This window comes from Triticum urartu, chromosome 5 (assembly GCF_003073215.2).
Source record: "Triticum urartu cultivar G1812 chromosome 5, Tu2.1, whole genome shotgun sequence".
Taxonomy (NCBI): domain Eukaryota; kingdom Viridiplantae; phylum Streptophyta; class Magnoliopsida; order Poales; family Poaceae; genus Triticum; species Triticum urartu.
This window is the reverse complement of record NC_053026.1, coordinates 343,440,288-343,460,895: the sequence shown is the minus strand read 5'-3', so window position 1 is coordinate 343,460,895 and position 20,608 is coordinate 343,440,288. Positions and strand designations below refer to the sequence as shown.

At 44.6% G+C, this 20,608-nt stretch overlaps 2 protein-coding genes across 2 annotated transcripts; both read right to left on the bottom strand.

The window, feature by feature from the left end:
- Window positions 1–432: 432 nt before the first annotated feature.
- Window positions 433–4,792, bottom strand: LOC125508925 (WD repeat-containing protein 44-like). Its single transcript, XM_048673732.1, has 8 exons — window positions 3,147–4,792; window positions 2,680–3,033; window positions 2,496–2,583; window positions 2,265–2,422; window positions 1,698–1,749; window positions 1,533–1,615; window positions 1,361–1,454; window positions 433–1,222 (listed from the first exon to the last, which is right to left on the bottom strand). Exons 1-8 carry the CDS (start codon window positions 4,350–4,352, stop codon window positions 675–677), a joined length of 2,583 nt encoding a protein of 860 aa, XP_048529689.1. The 5' UTR covers window positions 4,353–4,792; the 3' UTR covers window positions 433–674.
- Window positions 4,793–4,944: 152 nt separating this feature from the next.
- On the bottom strand, window positions 4,945–18,967 carry LOC125508926 (dynamin-like protein ARC5). Its single transcript, XM_048673733.1, has 17 exons — window positions 18,556–18,967; window positions 16,708–16,872; window positions 16,443–16,565; window positions 13,515–13,736; window positions 12,457–12,590; window positions 12,268–12,360; window positions 11,673–11,736; window positions 11,347–11,395; window positions 11,172–11,254; window positions 7,316–7,473; window positions 7,175–7,235; window positions 6,754–6,816; window positions 6,573–6,673; window positions 5,898–5,955; window positions 5,487–5,819; window positions 5,231–5,395; window positions 4,945–5,129 (listed from the first exon to the last, which is right to left on the bottom strand). Exons 1-17 carry the CDS (start codon window positions 18,928–18,930, stop codon window positions 5,055–5,057), a joined length of 2,322 nt encoding a protein of 773 aa, XP_048529690.1. The 5' UTR covers window positions 18,931–18,967; the 3' UTR covers window positions 4,945–5,054.
- Between the last annotated feature and the right edge of the window lie 1,641 nt (window positions 18,968–20,608).

Genomic DNA, 20,608 nt, shown 5'->3' with positions numbered 1-20,608 from the left:
AACAAACATTTTTTGAATCGATGAACTTTCTTAAAAAAATTGGGCAACAAATTTTAAAAAACAATTTTTTACTTTTATTTTTGTGAATGGACATTTTTTTCAGATTCCCGAATATATTTTGAATACACGATCATTTTTTCAAAATCATGAACATGCTTTTATTTCCCGTCCTTTTTTTCCAAATTGTGATTTTTTATAATTTTGTGAACAGTTTTGCATGAGAAAAGAAAGATAAAAATTGAAGAAGCTGGGATTCGAACACCGGTCGCCCCGCTACCAGAAAGATCAGCCAACCACTCTGCTGGTCATCATTCTGTGACTAAATATTGTCGCGCCGCTTTATGACCACGAAGGAGGCGGTAATTTTTGTCCGAAAACTTGAATCGTTTTCTCATTTATGGATGGCATTGGTGGGTAATTTTTACCAACTTAGAGGGTAATTGTAATGACGGACGACCAGAAGCGATAGCTGCTTTATTAATACGTAAAGAGGTAAAGATAAAGATAAAAGAAGCGTGGAACACATCCTACTTCCTATGCCCAAAACTCGTTACACTTACACTAATAATCTAGCTGAAACGAGTCGCACACAAGATCGTGAAAACGAGTCACCAAGTCATGTTACGTCCGCATAGCATTTGCTAATTAAATTTGCAAGGATTAGGCTGAGCGGATCAGTAAAACAGATTTCCCTGGCCTTTGATCCTGAAGGGCGTCCCGAAGTTCTGGTACACCTTTATCTCGCCGCTCAAGGTCGCCGTGACCACCACCAAGCCCCACGCGTTGCCGCTGTCCGGGGCGTTGGTTCCGGTCTTGCTGGCGTGCCGCGACGACGGCGTGTCTAGCGGGCCCGAGTGCGGCGACGGCGCGGCGGGGCTGCTCAGCTCGCCGCTCTTGCTCACGTCCGGCTTGGCGGCGTGGCTCGCCATGCTGCACACGTCGTCGTTGCACGACACGGCGCCCTGGTGCGACTTGGGGCTGCCGGGCAGGGACGGCGAGTGGGTCCACGGGATGGCGGCGGAGACGTCCTTGCAGTAGAAGTTCTCGTAGGAGCGGATGGTGCACCACGTCTTGGGCTTCATGCCGATGCCGATGGCCGCCGCGGCGGGCGCGCTCCGGGTGGTCCTCCAGATGTAGACGTGCGAGTCCTCGCTCGCGCACACCACGTACCGCCCGTCCGAGGTGTAGGCCGCCGCGATCTGGCTGCTCGTGTTCTTGAATCCTGCGTTGTTCACTTGTCATCTTCCTTCTCCGTTTTCTTTTTCTTTTCCTTTGTTCAATTCCTTCCTCGAAACAGGATTTGTTGGTCGGTTTGGTGGCCATTGTTAATTAGTACGTACTAGTAAGTGAAGTACAGTACCTCTGAACTTCTGGACCATGGTGACGCCGTCGAAGACGCGGATCTGCGAGTCGGCGGAGGTGACCAGCACTTCCGACGGGTTCCCCGGGGCATACTGGATGACGTCCAGGAGCATCAACGTACGTTAGATAAGAGTCATGGTGAAATCAATCAGAATTGTGGTGCATACAACCTGGAATCCGGTGATCTTCTTGGCCTGCGACTTGCGCTTCTTGGACTGGACGTCGATCTGTGCCTCCGGGCTGATCTTGCAGTCTGTAACCGCGCCACGAGATTCTCTTGAGCAAACATGTGGTCGGTCAATACCTGCTGAATTTCGAGATGCAAAATGTACTACCTGCTGTCTTGTAGAACCGGCAGCTTCCTTGGTGCGAGCCGATGATAGCGCTCTTGGGTTGTTCGTGTCGACAACCAACGACGGCGTGTCAGAAACATGAATAAATAAGCGCCGGGGAAATGAAAAAAGCATTGCCGAGCTCCACATAGCTCTTTATTTTTTTTCAATGAAAATACTATTTTCACACATTGAAAAAATCTGAAAAAAAGTCTATACATACATGTGTATTTGTATTATACACATATGAAATTTCATGAACATATATGTTTTCATGTAGTGTATGTGAAAAAGATAAATACACAGATTAATATAGGCTATATCTTTGTTGTTTTTATGTCAAATATTTATCTTTTTTGTGTAGCACGCAAATAACTGAATTACATGATAAAACTTTTTACCTACTTGACAAACATGCATATGTATTTGTATAAAAAAATTGATATTTTTTGAAACTTTTAAGTATATTTTGAAATTTTTTTGGCAAAACGGGCTCAATGGAGCCCGGCCTCTGCAACGCCGCACTCCCGGGGAAATGGCGAAATGTCAACGGCGCCGGGGCACACGTACCTGGCCGTCGGGGGAATAGGAAGCGGCGGTGACCATCTCGTTGACGTCGGTCCAGTCGACGACCTGCCGGTTGGGGATGCTCCACAGGCGCACCTTGGCGTCCAGCGAGCCGCTGATGAAGTACCGGTCATCCACCGGGTTGAACTGGATGCTCGTCACTGCACACCGTCGCTCCCTCCCTGTTATTATGAACAAGAAACCTACTCCTACTACGTAACCACGCTCACTGACCGTAGTCGCTGTGCGAGAACTTCTTGAGGCAGGCCTTGCTCGCCGTGTCCCACAGCCGCACCGTCTTGTCCATGGACGACGACAGCAACTGCGGCGACGACAAGCCGTACGTGTCAACGAGTGTTTATACTATACCATGCGTGACTATGTATGTACGGAGTATGTATGATGAGACGGGCAAGACCTGATCGGACTTGGACCAGGTGAGGTCCAGCACGTCGTCCTCGTGCCCCTCCAGGACGCACAGCGCCTGCTCGGCCAGCGCGAACACCTTGTCGGGGACCACGAGGTGCTCCGGGAGCGCGGTCTTGCCGCCCTTGGTCGTCGACTTCTTGGACAGCCCCGGCGCCTGCGACGATCCGTCCGCCCCGCCGGGCAGAGGGGGCAGGGACCCGTCCTGCGGCACGGAGCTCGGCGGCGCGCTGGTCTCCACCACCTCCCACACGCGCACCAGGCAGTCCTCGCCGGCGCTCGCCAGCCGCCGCCCGTCCGCGCTGAACTTGATGCTCCATATGGATCCCTCGTGCGCCTGGATCTCCTGTTACTTGCACATACACACCACACCCACACCCACACCGTGATTATTAACTATTAAGAGTTGCTTGCTTGCTTGCTTGCATGAGTTTCTCAGTGTACCAGCCGGCCGGGTACCTGGGACATGTACAATCCAGTGAGCTCCTTGCTCGACTTGCCATAGTTTTGAACCTTGAGCTTCTCCGTGGACGTCGAGGAGGAGGAAGGTGGAACGGCTGCACTGGCGGGGCCCGTACTGGGGGCTGCGCCTGTGGCCATGCCGGCGGGGACCGGCTTACCATTGTCTTGGATGAAGCCGATGGTGGTGGCGACTGACTTGATGTTCTTGAGCCATCCGCCCTTCTTCTTGGCCGCCGACTTGTCGCCCTTGGGCGGTGCCGCGGCTGCAGCCGGCGGCATGGGCTGGTGGTGCTGGCTCGGGCCGCGCCGCATTAGGTGCTTCATGATGGGGGTGTTGCCGATGAACTTCTCGATCTCCTCCAGACCATGCTGCACGCCGGTCTGGTTCTGGTCCTTGGGCGCAGCCATGACGGCGCCCTCCTTGCTGTTGTCCTGTTTCTTGGTCTGGCCGCCGTCGTCCCCGTCGCCTTTGGTGCCCTTATCCGCGGGCGCTGATGCCGGCATGGTCACCTGGCCAGCGGGCATATCACGTGTCGCTTTAAACTTATCGATGAGTGAGCTGCTGCAGGGGTCGTGCGGGCTGAGCAAGGAGCGGGCACGACGCAGAGACGGCCTTCCGGAGCCGTCTCGCACGGCGAGGAAGCCGTCCGACCGGCGTCTCGTGATGGGTTTGGCCGGCGGCTGTTTGAGCATCTCGCGCACCGCGGCCAGTCCCGACGGCGGCGCGCGAGCTGTCTCCGCGGCGGCAACGCTCGGAGTCGGGGCGTTGGCGGCGGGCGCGACGGGCAACGACGGTGGCATCTGCTGCATCCTCCTGGACACGCTCCGCGGCACGTCGATGAAGCGCTTCTTGGTGCTGTGGCGGCGCAGCGCGAGGTCCCGGCTGCTGACCATCCCCAGGCCCTGGTGCAGGCGGCGGCGGCGCTCCTGGATGGACATGGGCTCGTCGGACATCCACATGTCGTACTTGGACGCGTCCTCCATCTCCGGCTCCGGCTCCTGGTCCTCGTCCTCCAGCAGCATGGCCGACTGGGGCCGGCGGAAGCTCTGGAAGTTGTGGTCGCCCATGGCGGAGGAGGAGGAACGGGCCTCTTCCTCGTCATCGTCGTCGTCGGAGGGGTGGTCGGTGTCGATGTGGATGCCAGACGGCACGCGGTCCAGGCAGTGGAAGAATGCCTCCTTTTCGCCGCCGGCGCCCCTCATCTCGACGTCGAGTTCTTGGCCGTGCCCGATGCGCGTGGCATAGCACCGTGGTTCGCGCGCGCGGAGAGAAGGGAGAGAGAGATGGAAGGGACGGAGAGGGTGGTGGTGGCGCTGCTTGTGCCAAGTTTAGGTTGGTGATTTGAGAGGCGGACGTGTATCAATGAGACCATGAGAGTGCTTTTCAGGTGAGTTTGGTTTGAAAGAGTCGCGACGTGCATGGGCAATGAGCAGCGTTAAGGATCCAAAGTGCTACTCCGATCCCAAACCAAACCTATAGATGTAGCAAGACATCTTTCTTTCCTTCTTTCTTTCTTTTTGCGGGGGAGGCATTGCTTTAGTTGAGATTGTCCTTTCTTTCTTTCTTTCTTTCTTTTTTCTTTCACGGCATGCTAAAGTTACTAAGCAACATCTCAAGCTTACACCATTTGCAAGGCACGGTTTTTATGGAATGATTGAACCACGAGTGCACACGTTGACAAGTACTCCCTCCGTCCGTCCGGAAATACTTGTCATCAAAATGAATAAAAAGGGATGTATCTAGACATATAGTATTTTGATGACAAGTATTTCCGGACTGAGGGAGTAGAGCATATCAAGGAAATGATGATTCATATTTACGCCTGAATACAGGACCGGTAGCAAGTCACACAAGGTGGATTATTATTGTTTTATTTGCAACACCGAAATACTCTACCTCCCTACCTAGGCCTGTTGTCTAACCTGGAGACAATTGAGCTTCTTATTTATTTCTGTGAATTTCTCTTTTAAACGCTTCATCTGAATTCAAGAGCAAAATGTTAGGTTAGAGACTGATAATTAAGGTAGATATATGGTAATAACTGACTAATTTAATTAAAATGGTTTCAGAGACTATCTACCTGCTTCAATTCGATTTCCAGCTCTCGCTTCTTCTGCCCAAGTGAGCGGCGCAGCTGGGTGACGCTGAAGATGCTGTCAAGATCGTCTTCAAAAGCTGATTCAAGGTCTTCTCGTAGAAGAGCCGCTAATTTGTCAACAATTGGCATCAGGAGGAAGCAATTGAACTGCGTTTGCATAATGAATGAGCCAAAGCATTAACAACATAAGCAGAAATATCTACATGGCTAGAAAGTGCAAGGTTTACTGCATCCAGACCTTTAGTTCTGTAGTGACAAGAAAATGCTCTTTGATCCCATGAAAAATCTGGTGAACCAGTGCATACACAAGTCGCTCAGATGAGGGCGCCAGCCTTCGGTTCCACAGCATACTGTCCAAGAGATCCACCAGTCTCGTTTCTGACACACCACCGGATGGATTTGAGTCTGAAGTATGACTAGATTTCAGCTCTCCCTTTGGTCTATCCTGCTTACTATCATTCAAACCAGTGGATTGCTCATGCAGCCCAGCTGAGTGGGCAGTATATGTGTTAGCACATAATTGCTCTGGTGCAACAAACGAATCCAGAAAATGTCGCAACCCGGCACGGTTCTGTATCCAATGTAGCATATATCATTAGGCAGACTGATAAAAAATATTTAGTTTTAATTACCAAGTAAATAAATATACCTTGTTGTGAAGGGACCAAGTAACATAACGAGTGGTGCTCTCCAAATCTTCCATACATCTGCATTACATATTTGAACACATGAAAAAACTAGGTCAACAGATAAAAACAACACATGAGAATGCATCTGTGGAACCACAAAGCATGAGAATGCATCACTGGTTGCAATATATGGTATGGAATACACTGAATATAACGCCCAGACATCAAAAGGAGGCAGTTGATGTGGTGTGGGTATGGTTTGTTACATAAAAAGGAGGACATCCAACAAGATCAGTGAATAAATTTCTGAAAAGGAAGCATGGAGAAATAACCAGTTGGCAAAGGATTCAGGCATTCTAGTGGCTGCCAAGTGCCAGCATTACTACTACCGCATGCTTGATAACAATAGGAAGCATCGTTGAAGAAAATGTACATTAATGTCATAAGTTGGTGTAACTACTAAGTTAGACAACAACTTTAACGTCTCCTTGATAGAGTCACAGATGTTTAGTTTAACAACATGACGTTAATATGATGCCTGTAGACAAGGGGAAATGTTAGAACGTATATTTAATTTGAACAAGCCTCAAGGAGTTGGTTGCAACTGAGTTTGCAATATAATGTGACTAGAGCGCACACAACCAATAAACTGAAAGATAATAATTTAAAGGTATTAGAATTGAGAACACCATCACCTTTCACGGCAAGATTGCTCGGTAGATTCAGCAAACCTGTTGAAAGCAGCTTGGACACGCTTCACAAGTACATCATGGCTGCTAAAGTGCTCACCGTCCTTCTGTTGGAGTTCTACCAGAGCATTAAAATGGAAAAAACAAAAATACATGAATTAAATAAACCGTGGATAGAGATTAGTACCTCCAGCAGAAAAACAGATATCGGACTCAATCTTTTCAGTATGTACAACAGCCTAAAACTCAACTGCACGAGACAAAAGAGAAGATTTATTTTAATTGAAGGAACATATTAATCAGAGGAAAGCCCAGCCTTATCCAATCACAGGGAACAACTACTTACTATAATTATGTTCACTTTCATTTGATTTCAAATGATTTATACGGAAATATTTTTCACATGTTAGCCTCAGTCCAGAACAGAACGAAGCACCGGACATGGAAAACATGGTCGATGATTTCATTGAAACCATAATCACACAAATAATATGCAAGAGCTGCAGTGTGACTGTACATGTCCGGAATGGGCAGCCATGAATAAAGGTGAAGAGGGGCATCTATGCATAGTTTATTGATATGCCCACAGTTTAGGCGAGCTCACCAACCTGATGAAGGAAAGGCTCAAATGTGTCGCGTGCTTTTGCCACAGCAATTACACAAGCAGTCCTAGCAAAACAATATCAAAAGTGAACAAATATATTATATAAGTACAACAGAAGGATTTCTAACGTGTGGAAAGAGAATACCTGGAGTAATTCGTCCCATCATGAATATCTTCAACACCACAGGCGTTGACTATTTCCTCCCTAGTAATCGGGGGGCACTTGATACTTCCAACAACCAGACGAAATTCAGCCATTGCCCGATGGTATTGTGCACCACCGTAAAGACGCATTCCAGCATTCTGAGATCCAAAACATAGTATGCATTTGCATTACAAAAATACATATCAAAGACTCCAGTAGTTATAAGAGCACAGTCATGGTATATAGGTATACGTTACATGAAGGGCTGAGCTTGAGCTTTCAAGACAAAATGTGGTTCCCTTTTCTCCACGAGAATATTTGGAGGGATTAAAGGGTTGGAAAGAAGTTATGAAGTCAAGTGAGTCCACAGCAACTCCCCGGTAAACAAATAATCTGTTTAACCTCCTAAAATGGACTCAACAACTATAGCTAAAAGGGGAATATAGGCCACTGAGACTGAATGAGTCAGCTTGCTCCCCACTGAATGAATTCCGACACCACACATGAGTAGAACATCATCCCAGACTCGAGTAGCGGCGAATACCAGGAGGATGGTGGGAGGGGCTTGGAGGTTCAGAAGCGATGAAACTTGAGAGGGGGGAGGAAGGGTGCAGCATGGTTTATGGCTGCTGACTCAGTCAAGTTGGGGTTGGGAGATAGAGCGGGAGGAGAGGAAGAATGATGCGGAGCATCCCATGGACACCACCATGAACCCATCATCCAACCCTCAAGCTCCAAGTGGTCCAACGACAAGGGCTCGTGCACGCGCTATCGACACCGAGGTGACTGACTTCCTACATGAGCTTCCTATACTTGCATGTGAGACATGGTTACTACCTCACTCCGTAACCTTATACATACTTAGGTAGGTGTGATGGAAACAAGCCTGGAGAAGTGAGGAACGAAGGCCAAGCAATGGAGGAGAAAAACAAGGACTCGAGAAGGAAGCAAGAAGTCCCCAAAGAGCTCATCCTGCAGAAAACTGTAAAGTCAGACAGTCTGACTTGATATCCGACTTGCAGGACCTCTCTGGACCACGTCAGATGAACCAGGCAAAATGTTGGACTTTTAGTCCGACCTGCCGCATAGTCAGACTTGATGTCTGACTTTCCCGGGCTCTCTGGATCAGGTCAAATACTATGCCGGACATGGCGTCAGAAAATCCGACAAGTCAGACTATCCGACTTTGCCTGCAAGCACAAGATTCAGGCCCAGCCCATGTAACTCTCCCTTCTCCATCCCCTTCCGTCCCTAGACTATATATATATGCCGTACTCCCCTTCATTTCTAGGGTTAGCAAAGTTTAGACTAAATTCTCGAGAGAGCTTTGCTCATCTACCTCTTCTTTGGAGATCAAGACCTCCAATTTGGAGAAGAATCCTCTTGGATTATCAAGACCTCCATATCCTTCTGATTGGGGAAGAACTATTTCTCAAGACCTCCATATCCTTTGGATTGGGGAAGAACTATCTCTCAGGACCTCCATATCCTTTGGATTGGGTAAGAACTATCTCTCAACACCTCCAATTCCTCTTGGATTTGGGGACGAACTCCTACCCTAGTTATCTTTTACCTTGTTGATGTTTGGATCTTGAGATGTATCCTTGTTTGTACTTGTGATTTGAGTACTTGTGTATGAATCTTTGTCCATGTGAGTGATTTCCACTTGAGTGTTCTGCTTGATCGTCGTGTTCTTCGTGTTTCACCTCAAATCCACCTCCAATTCGTGAAGATCGGGGCAATCCAATGGCTTGCCCCGTATCATTTGGTATCATGAGCAAGGCCTCCACGAATTGGATCCCTCCCCCCTCATATTTCTAGCCTAATTTTGTTTTGTTCTTGCCAATTTCAAAAATCCCCACATAAATAGCCTCGCTCGATTTCGAGATATTAGTTGTTTCTAGTGAGATTTTGTTGGATCTGACCCATGGCAGGGTGGAGGCTCTCTTATCCAATTATTATCCTAAATAGGTTTGCTTTTTTTTACTCGTCTACTCTATTAATGCAGAAATAAGTAAAAAAGTATAATTAGATCTATCTCGAATTTTTGAGAACCCTTTGAGAAGGCGTTCAAGGGGTTCTCAAATAAAACATAAAAGTAAAAACCTTCTGGTGAGTCTGATCTACCTTTGATTTGCGTCCACTGGGCCAATTTTGCCCTAATTTTTCTTTTCCCTACCTCCAATTTCTCTCGAGTTGACCCACACCTGCCTGGGCAAAGTCAGACTACTGTGTATCCAACTTTGTCCAACAGCCCACATCTCCAGCATCTTCGCCAGCTTTGACCTAGGACTTCATCGACAAGATGGACAAGTACCACTACACCGCCTTCATCGACCAACAAGCTTGCCTTCAATGAGGATCCATCCATCCTTTTGACACCGGCACCGGAAGCAAGGCTGGTCCTTCTAATTGTGTGAAGGTAGAGGCGTCGACCAAGTATACCATTCCCTCACACAAACTTTACCTTCACTGCCATTACCCTTTGTGAGCCATCCATTCCTTTGCAAAAACCTTGATCCTACCGAGACTAGTTCATCAAGTATTGTCGGGCATCGATCACTTGTCTTCCTTAGTCACTGTCGATCTCATTGATCTTTCGGTACCTTGTGCGGTCTGTTTTGGATCCTCACATTATCTCGATAGCTATACTCTCATGATTTTGATCTTGGCTCAAAGAGAAAAGGCAAAAGGAAGAAAAAGAAACATCAAATAAATTGTACGCAAAAAGGTGCAAAGAGCAAAGAAATACGATTGCCAAGGATACTTATAGGAAAACGTCAAGCTTTGATAGTAGTAGAGTGGTAGTCAAGTGATCGAATCCTTGCCCTCTACGTGCAATCGAGCAAGTCTCCCCTCGAGTTTGTGCAACATGAGCTTAGTCTTCGCTAGGCCAACATTGTATGCTCATTTACTTGGTTGCACAAGCCCCATCATCTTTGCGTGTGCACTTTTTTTTTCATTTTGCCTTTCTATCCTTACAATTGAGATCGCTTGCATAGCATTTTGAGTTCATTGTGGTTCACTTCCAACTTTTACAAAATCTTGAACTTCAACTTGCTTGACTTCATGCCACCAATCCCTGTCAAGCTCCCCTATAAACCTTTGTGTGTAGGTGTGAGATTGGTCAAGGCTAGATACCAAGTTATTCACTTTTGCATTGGCATGTGTGACATCATGTGATCCTTCACCAACATCAAAAGGAGGTGACTTTGGTATTGTTCATCTCCATTCCTACTCACACTTTGCCGAGTAAGATGGATAGGGAAGGTACTTCTTGTCTGGTTTTCGACAACTAAGAGGGCCCACACGACTTCCTCACCAAGTCTCACCACTTCAGACTCCAAAGGGTTACAAACGATGCAAATATCATCTTAAATGAGCGCATCGAGAACCTCTCCACTGACATGCGCCAATCCGATGTCCGCACGAGGGACTACCTCGTCGCCAAGATGGACGTGCAAATGGACCGCATTCAAGAAATGTTCAACAATCGCAAATTGTCCTCATCTTCAAGATGGCACTCAAGTGCAAGTACCTCCGGGATGCCATCCGGGCGCAAGTACCACCACTCTCGACGACATCACCACCATGAAGAACACGAGTATCAAGGGCCGCGACAAACTCATAGTGGCAATGGCCTTCAAAACCGCATTCTTGACCGTGAGCATCAAGAACGACAAACACAAGAACGTGCAACAATGAGCGCCACCATCAAGATGAAGATGAGTGCAATGTTCGTCGCCAAGAAGAAGCTCGCCGTCAAGAGCAAGCAAATCAAGCACATGAATCCCTCTGTGTACAACTACATCTTTATGAAGAACATGCCAGGAAAGCACGAGTGGAAAGAACTCACAGGCATCATCTTGTTTGGGAGCTGGAAATTCTCGCTTCCAGTAAATGTCCCTCCATTGATCCTCTCATTAACTAAAGTTTCTCCTAAAGGCCCAAGAGTTCCGAGAAATTGTTAGCACAACACAGTTAACAAGAAGCTCTCTTTCAAAATGAACCGGAGGAGATAAAACACTCACCAAACTTATCAGGAGGTGCCACCACCATGCCTTTCAGTAGCAAAGATAACTGAAACACGAGATAGTAAACAAATCTTCAGATTTATATCAAGCTGTTTTTTCCTGGGTACTATATTCAGTGAAAAGTTCAGCAATATATGTCTCATTCACATACAATGAAGAAAAGGTATTGCACCATTACATTAATTAAAATGTGCTGCAACCTAGAAGTATAGCCATATGTTTAAAATAACATTTAAAGATTATTTGTTGTCCTTGTAATACATGGAAAATGCTTCATTTAAATAATGTAAGACACTGTCGGAATCTAGCTAGAGTAGTAGCACCTTTGTCAAAAATGAATCATGGAACAGGCGAGCTTTCTCCTTTAGTTTTGCTTCGTCCAAATCACTGTCCAGATACAGAATGCCATTAGCAGGATAGCAGGCTTCTTCAATGAAAAGCTTGGCTACAAAGCACATGAGGACAGAACGAACAGACCGCCTTAGCTTTCCTTTCTTCATAAACTTATTACTTCAGATAACCTGTTCTGCTATATGGAAGTGAGACTAGAACATAGTTTTTGTTCCTCTTTTCTTTACTAACAGTATAAACATACTCCAAGACAGACAAATTTATCACTTTCAGGAAATATTGGAGGCATTACACTGAATTGCTGGTGCAGCAGTTGTGCATACAAAGCAAAGCTGGCTTGCGATTATCAGAGAAGAAAAAAGTTCTTTTCAAAAGTGCAGAGGAAAATAGTTCATTCACCAACTCATCCAAATAGTTGTATAAGATAAGCTTCGAACTCCAACAGGGTAGCATTGTACTCTAGGAAATTGATCACAAGTGGTGTTAGGGGAAATAAATCTAGATTATAGGGCCACTTAAGTGCACTAAACTATATATATACTTGCTGAAAATCAAGTAAGTTATCACCTGATTTCTTGTGTGACTTTGCGCAACTTCCTCGATGCAGCGCGATGTTCCTTCTCAAGAAGTGGAATAATCGACGGAACACTCTCTATGTACCTTGTTCATATTAATTTGAATGAATCCACAGATACAAAGAATGATGAAAAACTATATGCTCTGGCCTCTGGCTCTGCAAATAATATACAAGAATACCTGTTCTGCAGCAATTCTTCCAAAAATAATCTTAAGTTACTCACTCCTATCCTGTTCTTCTCCTCCCTTGTAAGTGACCTTCCTAGCTTGTCTTCAAGAGATGTAACATCATCCAATTCTCTCAGTGAGATCGCCTGCAGAACATAGAAAAAATTAGATGCCTTTCAAGGATCCAGTAACACAAAAGGTTCTTGATAACTACAGAGTACGGATAGGAGAAAAGGCAAATCATAATTGGCTAACAAGTGCTGACAGAGAATAACCCTGGCAAGGAGGTGCTCCTTAACATGGACATTTAGTGTTCTATAAAGCAGCTCTCTTTGCTGCTAGGTTGCAACATTTCATTTGTTCTTACTTGGCACTAATCAATGACCCGATAGTGGTGTAACTCACCACAGCCAGATCCTGAGGACAATGTATCTATGTTTTGCAGTAGAATCCTATTCATTTTTTGAACCTGTTCATTAGTAATACTCCCAAGACAGCACAGAAGTATACAGAAAAATGGAGGCATACTTTAAGAAGGCACTTTATGGGTTTTGGGAAGTTTAAACAACCATGTATTATAATATTTAAATGGAAGCTATCTAAATTATTGGAACCAATAAACAGACAGGTAACTCACAACTTTTACTTATAACTTAACTCCCTGTTAACATTTCAGAAACTAAAGTTCCCTCTGACATGATTCTACATATTTCTACTGTGTGACATCCTTTTTTTCTGAGGGAGAGAGAGAGAGAGAGCGAGAGAGAGAGAGAGAGAGAGAGAGAGAGAGAGAGAGAATGTGTGACATCCTATGCAAGGGAATAATGCATATGGATGAGTGAGACATTTCCAGCATGATCTTCGTCCAATTGACTGTGTAGAACAAGATTTTATTCACACGAAAAAGGGTGGGATCTGATGACCAGTTGGCCTTCACATACATATGAAGAAAATTCACAGGCAACTTAAAACTAGAATACAAACATACCAGCAAGGACAAGCTCACAGAAAATTCAAAGTTCACAGGAGGGAGAACAGCAAGCTCTAAAGAGATGGAATAGTGGCATTACCTTCTTAAACTCTTCATTTGATCTGAAGACAGCTTCATGGCAAGAACCAACTCTCCCAGAAGGCACTGATGTGAAAAAGGGAAAATCTCCCAATAAGGAACCATCTAGAACACAAGTTGGTGGGTGAAGAAACACTTCAACATCAGAGGCACGTGCGAATTGTGGAATTTTCGTGTCAAGTTTTGTGGAGACTAGAACAGTCCTTACAAGATCAGGATCAACCTGCAGTATCAAAACGGGAACACAATTTAGCTGAAAGGCAGCACCTCCTCACTTAATGAAGGATTATGTTAACAGAATTGTCTGGTTGAAAATTAGAATTTGGGATAGTCAGTGCATTTTTTATATTTAAACATAGTTGCCCAGTAAAAGAGTTGAAACTTGGTAAAAGCTCCAGGAGTTGTTTAGTAAAATCCGCCTTCATGAGACTGTAAGAGTAACGGTAAGTGCATGTGGTTACTTGAGAGCACTGAAATATTTTTATGTTCTGCTAAAGACTAGTAATAAGGTTAGATGGCCCCATAGAAAGTTCTAGTTTATTAAAGTGCCTCTGAAGACTGTAGTCTTGCATGGTTAGCTTTTAGAGATAGCGTCCTCACTAAGGATAACTTTTTAAAGAGGTTGGACAGTAGCCCTAAGTTTATGTTTTGTATTCACATGAAATAGTAGATCATATGACAAATTATTTTTTGAATGTGCAATAGCTAAGTATACTTGCAGTGTAGTTAGCTGCCACAGCTCTAGCCTATGGTAATTCAATAGATGCATTAGAGAGCATTGCATGTCAATCATGTTTAATTTTTTCCTTTAATTGAAAAAATGAGGATAATTCAGAACCACATGATTTAAAGAGTTAAACCCTAAAAACTGCTCATTGTTACAAAATTCCCTTCCAAAAACCCTAAGATTTAGGCATGAGTCCATATGTGTCATGTGGACCCCACCCTAAATTTATAAGGTTTGAAAAGGGAATGTTTGGGGGAATTTTGAATTAAATCATATTCTAATTTAATTAGGTTTTAGAAATAGAAATATAAACCTACTTGTAATAGCACTGCTATGTTTGCTCTTTAGAACCTTTGAATAGTATATCTGTATATGTTTTAAGTGATAGTTTATGTTGCGTTGCTTGTTGTTTCCACACACACGGCAAGCATGATGCGTGTATGTTTCTAAAGTGCACGTTGTGTGTAGGATCTTGGAATCTTTGATATACACTTGCTAGCAATTAGTCAACACAGGGTGAAGTGAATCATTTAAAGTAAAGAGTTTGGGAGCTATATCACTCTACTCCAACCGCGCATTCATTTACCGGTTGTGGCTGGCTACAGGTTGATGCTCTGGCTCAGTTAGATTGAGTACTGGTGTTCAGAACAAGTTCCGATACAGGCTGATATTGTCTGAACACTAATATATCGTATTCAGGACCAGATCCGATAAAGGCTGGAACAGTTCTGGTACAGGTTGTTATTGCCTGAGTACAAATCTCGGTTTCCTGTGTGATGCACTGAGGCTTGACTTCTATACCTTAGATCTCGGGTCCTGACATTGGCTGTGCTTTTGATATTACTCTCATGCCTAAGTTCTTTTTCACTTTATGTACTTGGGTGTAGAACTTCCCACGTCATAGTAAACAACTAGTTACTTCAAGGGTAGCTTCTTAGGTATGATCGGTTTGGAAGACCAGGGACGCTGCTTGTTTTCAGAAGACTTCGCTCACAGGATCCAAGTACTGTAATTTTTCAAATGGCTCGCTCATTGTCTTCTTGGGTTGGTCTTCACAAGAAAGGACTGCGAAGCAGGGTGGCCTCTGAGGTGCTCGGCCAGAGACAGGATGGGGTCCAATGGTTCTCAGGCTTGAGGATGGTTAAGAAGGTTCTGTGTTTCTGTCAGGGTGTTAGGGAGTACCAGACTTTTAGTTTGGTAGGGTGTCCTAGCACATTGCCCATGAGTTGCTAAGAAGCCACAGAGAAGACGAGGATTTAGGCCACCGACTACGAATAGGGAGATCGTCGAAAGATAATGGTGTCCCAGGATCGCTGACTCGCAATTGAAAAGAGAGCAAGATGCATGTCGCGAGGTGTTGAAGATTCTAAAGCGGCCATGGAAGGACCATTGAAAGATTTCAAAATCAGACACTATTTCGAGTTTTGAAATGCAGGAGAATGGGCATTAGGTAGGAGACATCACGAGGATAGTGATCCGGTAAGAAGCCAGGTCTATCGTGCGTCAAACTACATAATAATGTTATCTCTTTCTAATGTTATGGTACAAAATTTAGAGGGTTGGGCAGAGAAACTAAGATCAAGAGCATAGTTTTGGGCTGGAGTCTCATTTGTGTATTTGTTTATTTATGTCTTTTACAGGATTGCTGGTCTTACATGTGTGTAAAAATGCATTTGTTTATTTGTGGCATGTGCCACATGTGAGTGAGAGTGCATTTATTTATTTATGTCTTCCTGGAGGTTGCTGGTCTCGTTGTTGAGCAATACATATATTTATTTGTAACTTTTGCAAGGGTTGGTCCCACAAATGAGTAATAGTGGAAGAAGAGGACGAGTGAACTCAACTGACCACCAACTCCAAACTTTATAAGTAGGAAAGACTTCCGTATGAGAGGTAGAGCTGGTATTCCAGTTATCAAGTTTGTAAAGCTTAAGTCTGTACCTGCTGTTTGATGTTTCCTGGTTGTAGTACATAAAGTTATCAATGATGCTAAGCTCGTAGGGTAGTAGAGTCTGCTGGATAACAGGGCATAGTTCCTTGTTATCCCTCATAACTATCCAGACATTGTTGTCTTATCAGCTCAAGGAAATGAGGCTGGGAGCAATAAGCTCCTTCTTCAAAGAAAATGAGATACAGCTAGTGTGGATTCATCCAAGGATGTTGTACAGGACCTTTCCGTGGAAAAATTTCAAAATAACAAACCTGCATCACCACTCTCCTTGTAGTTGCATTGCTCCAATCACTACAATCTTCAAGGCACAGAATTATGGTTTCTTTATGCTGGATTTTCGCATGAACAAGGGCCTCAACAGCACAAGCCTGACTCTGCAGGTTGCAAGATTACCAACGAAGGTCACTTTGTAAATATTAGAGTGTCGAAGAGTCCAGGCATAGCAGTAAGTACAGTTTCTGTGGAAACAAAGGAACATAAAAGGCTACAACGAAACAGTGTTAACTGATAGCGTACCTGCAAAACTCGGTTTTTACGGCCAGGAGCTGCAAGAATGAGACCTGGAGTGTCAATAATGGTGAGATTGGGGCAATGTTTATATTCTATCCTTATTATAATTTCCTTCGCTGAAAATTGGGAAGGATCATTCTCCAGCCTCTTGTTTTCAGCTTCAATATATGCCTGAAAGTAGTTATTCTAATTAAATAATATTGGCATGCAGTGGTAGAGGGTCAGTAAATCAAGTAATCCGACAACAGTTCAGTCTTGTCAATGTTTCAAGTTGACAATACCAACAAAGTGATATACTTGTTTTCTACAAAATTAGTAATGCAATGCAAAAGGTACCACACCCTTTGCTTGAGAACCATAGCAATTGGGTCACGCCATCTATCAGGTTGTCGCATAGACAGTCCTTATTACACACCTCCCATTTATAGCAAGTCAACCTACTAGTTCACATAGATTCAGTGTTCCTAAATAAGGCTGTTATGCCCTTTTGAAAGGCCTTTTAGAAGGTAAATGTACCTAACCCGCTATGATTATTAACAGTTCGTGGTTTGACTTTTTTAACGCGGGGGGGCATTCCGAAACTTGCGCGGGGTGGATTTCCTTCCAAAGGACAGCATCTTCCCGGCACATTTGCAGGAGGCAGTCCAAGGTTGGCTGTTGCTCCTGGAACGCAACAGCATTTCGGTGCTTTCATAGGTTCCAGAAGCAGAGCAGAAGGAAAGCAGCAGCCTGGGCTGGATGGCCGCGCGCTGGGGGGGGGGGGGGGGGGGGGGGGGGGGGTCGCACATGTGCAGCAGCTTGACATTTGGAGATGGAGGAGAATGACCTCCGACGCGCTGCCGGTAGTTCAGTGCAAACTCGCAGTCGAACATGATGTGGTTTGCATCTTCCTGGACATGGCCGCAGATAGGGCAACACGGCCCATCAGCAGTGAGGATTTCCTTCTTGAGCAGCTCAGCACGGGTTACATATGCCTTAATATTTGGCCTAATTTTCCACTAAAATCAGCATAAAGAAATTATGTTTGTCCCCCTTCAGCCCATGCCCCCCCCCCCCCCAACCAATGATTTCATCTCAAGCTCCGCCACTGCAACCACCCAAAGAACTTCACCCGGTAGGGGGGGGGGGGGGGGGGGGGGAACACATCTTTAGATGGCATACATTAAAGGCATCTGTGGTAAAAGACCAAAGGGGAAATATCAATGATAGTTTGGATCATTATAACATACAAGATATACGAATACACCAATTAAAGGCCTAAATGGCAGCTCAGCACGAGTTAGGAAATAGCTGCTCCGCAGTTTTCAACTGCAACTCCACCAACTCCGGGAGTGGAGTTGTGGAGTGGAGCTTCTCCGAACAGGGCCTAAGAAGTACCATTTAATAATTCTCATCATTCTGAATTATCATGGATTAGAAGATCAACAATGACAGCATCAACTGTGAAGTATATGGCAAGTACAAGCATATGACACCGGTAAAATCCTTTTTCTTTATGTATACAGGAAAAACGAATGTTGTGCTTATTTTGTTAGGGAAAACATATGTACAAATGTCTCTGAATATTTAGGGAAAACATATGTAAAAATATGTACACGAGATTACTTCCTTATAAAAGCCAAAATGTGGGATGACCATTCAGCAACCTTTTACCAATACTTAGATATTTGATTTATTTATTTATTTTTGCGAGGAGGAATTATTTAGGTCATTGATAGAATCTTCCGAGCAATAGTTTACGACACCAGCAATAGCGCGAACATATACGGTGCGTTACAAAGACGCCGCCAGGATAGGTAGAAAAATGACACCGGCATATCAACCAGTCAACCACATGTGGGCATCTGAACTTACCTGGATGTCGGCGAGCAGCATTGAGCGGTCAGCAGCCCCGGCGTCGTCCTCTGCGTCCCCCTCGCCCGAGCCGGCGAGGAGTCGGCAGTTGGGGGAATGGCAGCGCGGGTTGAAGCGAAGATGGAGCGCGATGGGTCGACGGGTCTTGGTGCCGCCACCGACGTGGTTGAATTGGAACCCCATGAGCGCCTCGACGAGCGCGCTCTTCCCGTCCGTCTGGTGGCCGACCACCACCACCGCTGGTGCCGGCACCGCTGCGCCATCCAGCTCGGCCGCCAGGCGCTGCAGCTCGTTGTACGCCTCATACAGAAGCCCCCGCGCGCTCTCCTCCTCATCCTCATCCGGCGAGAGCAGCTCCGGCCGCGGCGTTGCCATTTATCAGAATGGTTTTCGGTTTGTGCGTTATCCTTTCTCTTTCTACTATATATATATATATATATATATATATATATATATATATATATATATATATATGAAGCAAAATGAATGAATCTACACTCTAAAATATGTCTACATATATACATTCATATATTGTGGTCCATTTGAAATGTCTAAAAAGACTTATACTCCCTCCGTTTCTAAATATTTGTCTTTCTAGCGATTTCAACAAGTGACTATATACAGAGCAAAATGACTGAATCTACATTCTAAAATATATCTACATACATCCGTATGTGATAGTCATTTAAAATGTCTAGAAAGACAAATATTTAGGAACGGGGGAAGTATTTAGGAACGGAGTGAGTAGAGTAATATACTCCCTCCGTTCCTAAATATAAGTCTTTTTAGACATTTCACTATGAATCACATACGGATGTATGTAGATGCATTTTAGAGTGTAGATTCATCCATTTTGCTCTATATGTAGCACATAATAGAATCTCTATAAAGACTTATATTTAGAAACGGAGGGAGTATATATCAGAGCTTAGAGCGCAGATCCAGTGTACACGCACTTCCCGTAAGTTCACGTGTGCCCGTAAAAAAATACGATACCACAAGCTCTCCGACAGAATGGATGTTGTAAATCCGTTCAGTAGATGTTTTGAAGAACACGTTTAATTTTGTATAGCTTTGTAAATTATAGATTTATGAACCGAATGAAATCATAATATAAATTAAACATATGAATATAAATGGTCCAAAAAGCAACACAATACAACAATCGTTTTCATTACAACAAATGTTCAATTTTGAATAAGTATTACAACATCAAATTGTTCAAATCACGCACAAATATATATATATATATATATGAATTAAAAAGAGAATCTATCCCACGTAGAGTTGCTAACGATGCTCAATAAGACATGCTAGAGTTGTTTTTGTGAATTATGGTTCTCGATCTTTCGGTAAATGTCAAGAAATGCAGTGATCTCATATGCGTCACTGGCAGGCTTCACACAACTACCAATATTGTCATAATAAAGCTCTAAGTCCAAATCTCTCTCATCCTTGATGATCATGTTGTGTAAAATTACACAAGCAGCCATGATGTTTCTAAGGGATTGTTTATCCCAGAAGCGAGCGGGGCCTCGAACAATGACAAATCGAGCTTGCAACACACCAAAATGCCCTCTCGATATCCTTTCGTCAAGCTTTTTGTGCTTCGACAAAAACTTTGTGTTTCTTGGTTTTGGGGTCACCAATGGTCTTCACACTATTGACCATGAAGGATAAATGTCGTCGGCAAGATAGTACCCTATGGTACACTCATGGCCATTGACGGTATAGTTGCAAGTCAAAACTTTGCCACTAGCTAGCTGAGCAAATAGATGAGATCGCTGCAAGACATTGATATCATTGAGAGACCCCGAAGAACCAAAGAAACAATGCCAAATCCATAAATCATGTGAAGCCACAGCTTCAAGCACAATGGCGAGTCTACGTTTGTGGTTGATGTATTGCCCTGCCCAAGCCACCTGATAGTTCTTCCACCTTCAATGCATGCAACCAATACTACCTAGCATGCCCGGCCATCCCCTTTCTTCATTCGTTGCCATGATCTTCTTTGTGTCTTTTTCATTTGGAGCTCGAAGGTACTCTAGGCCAA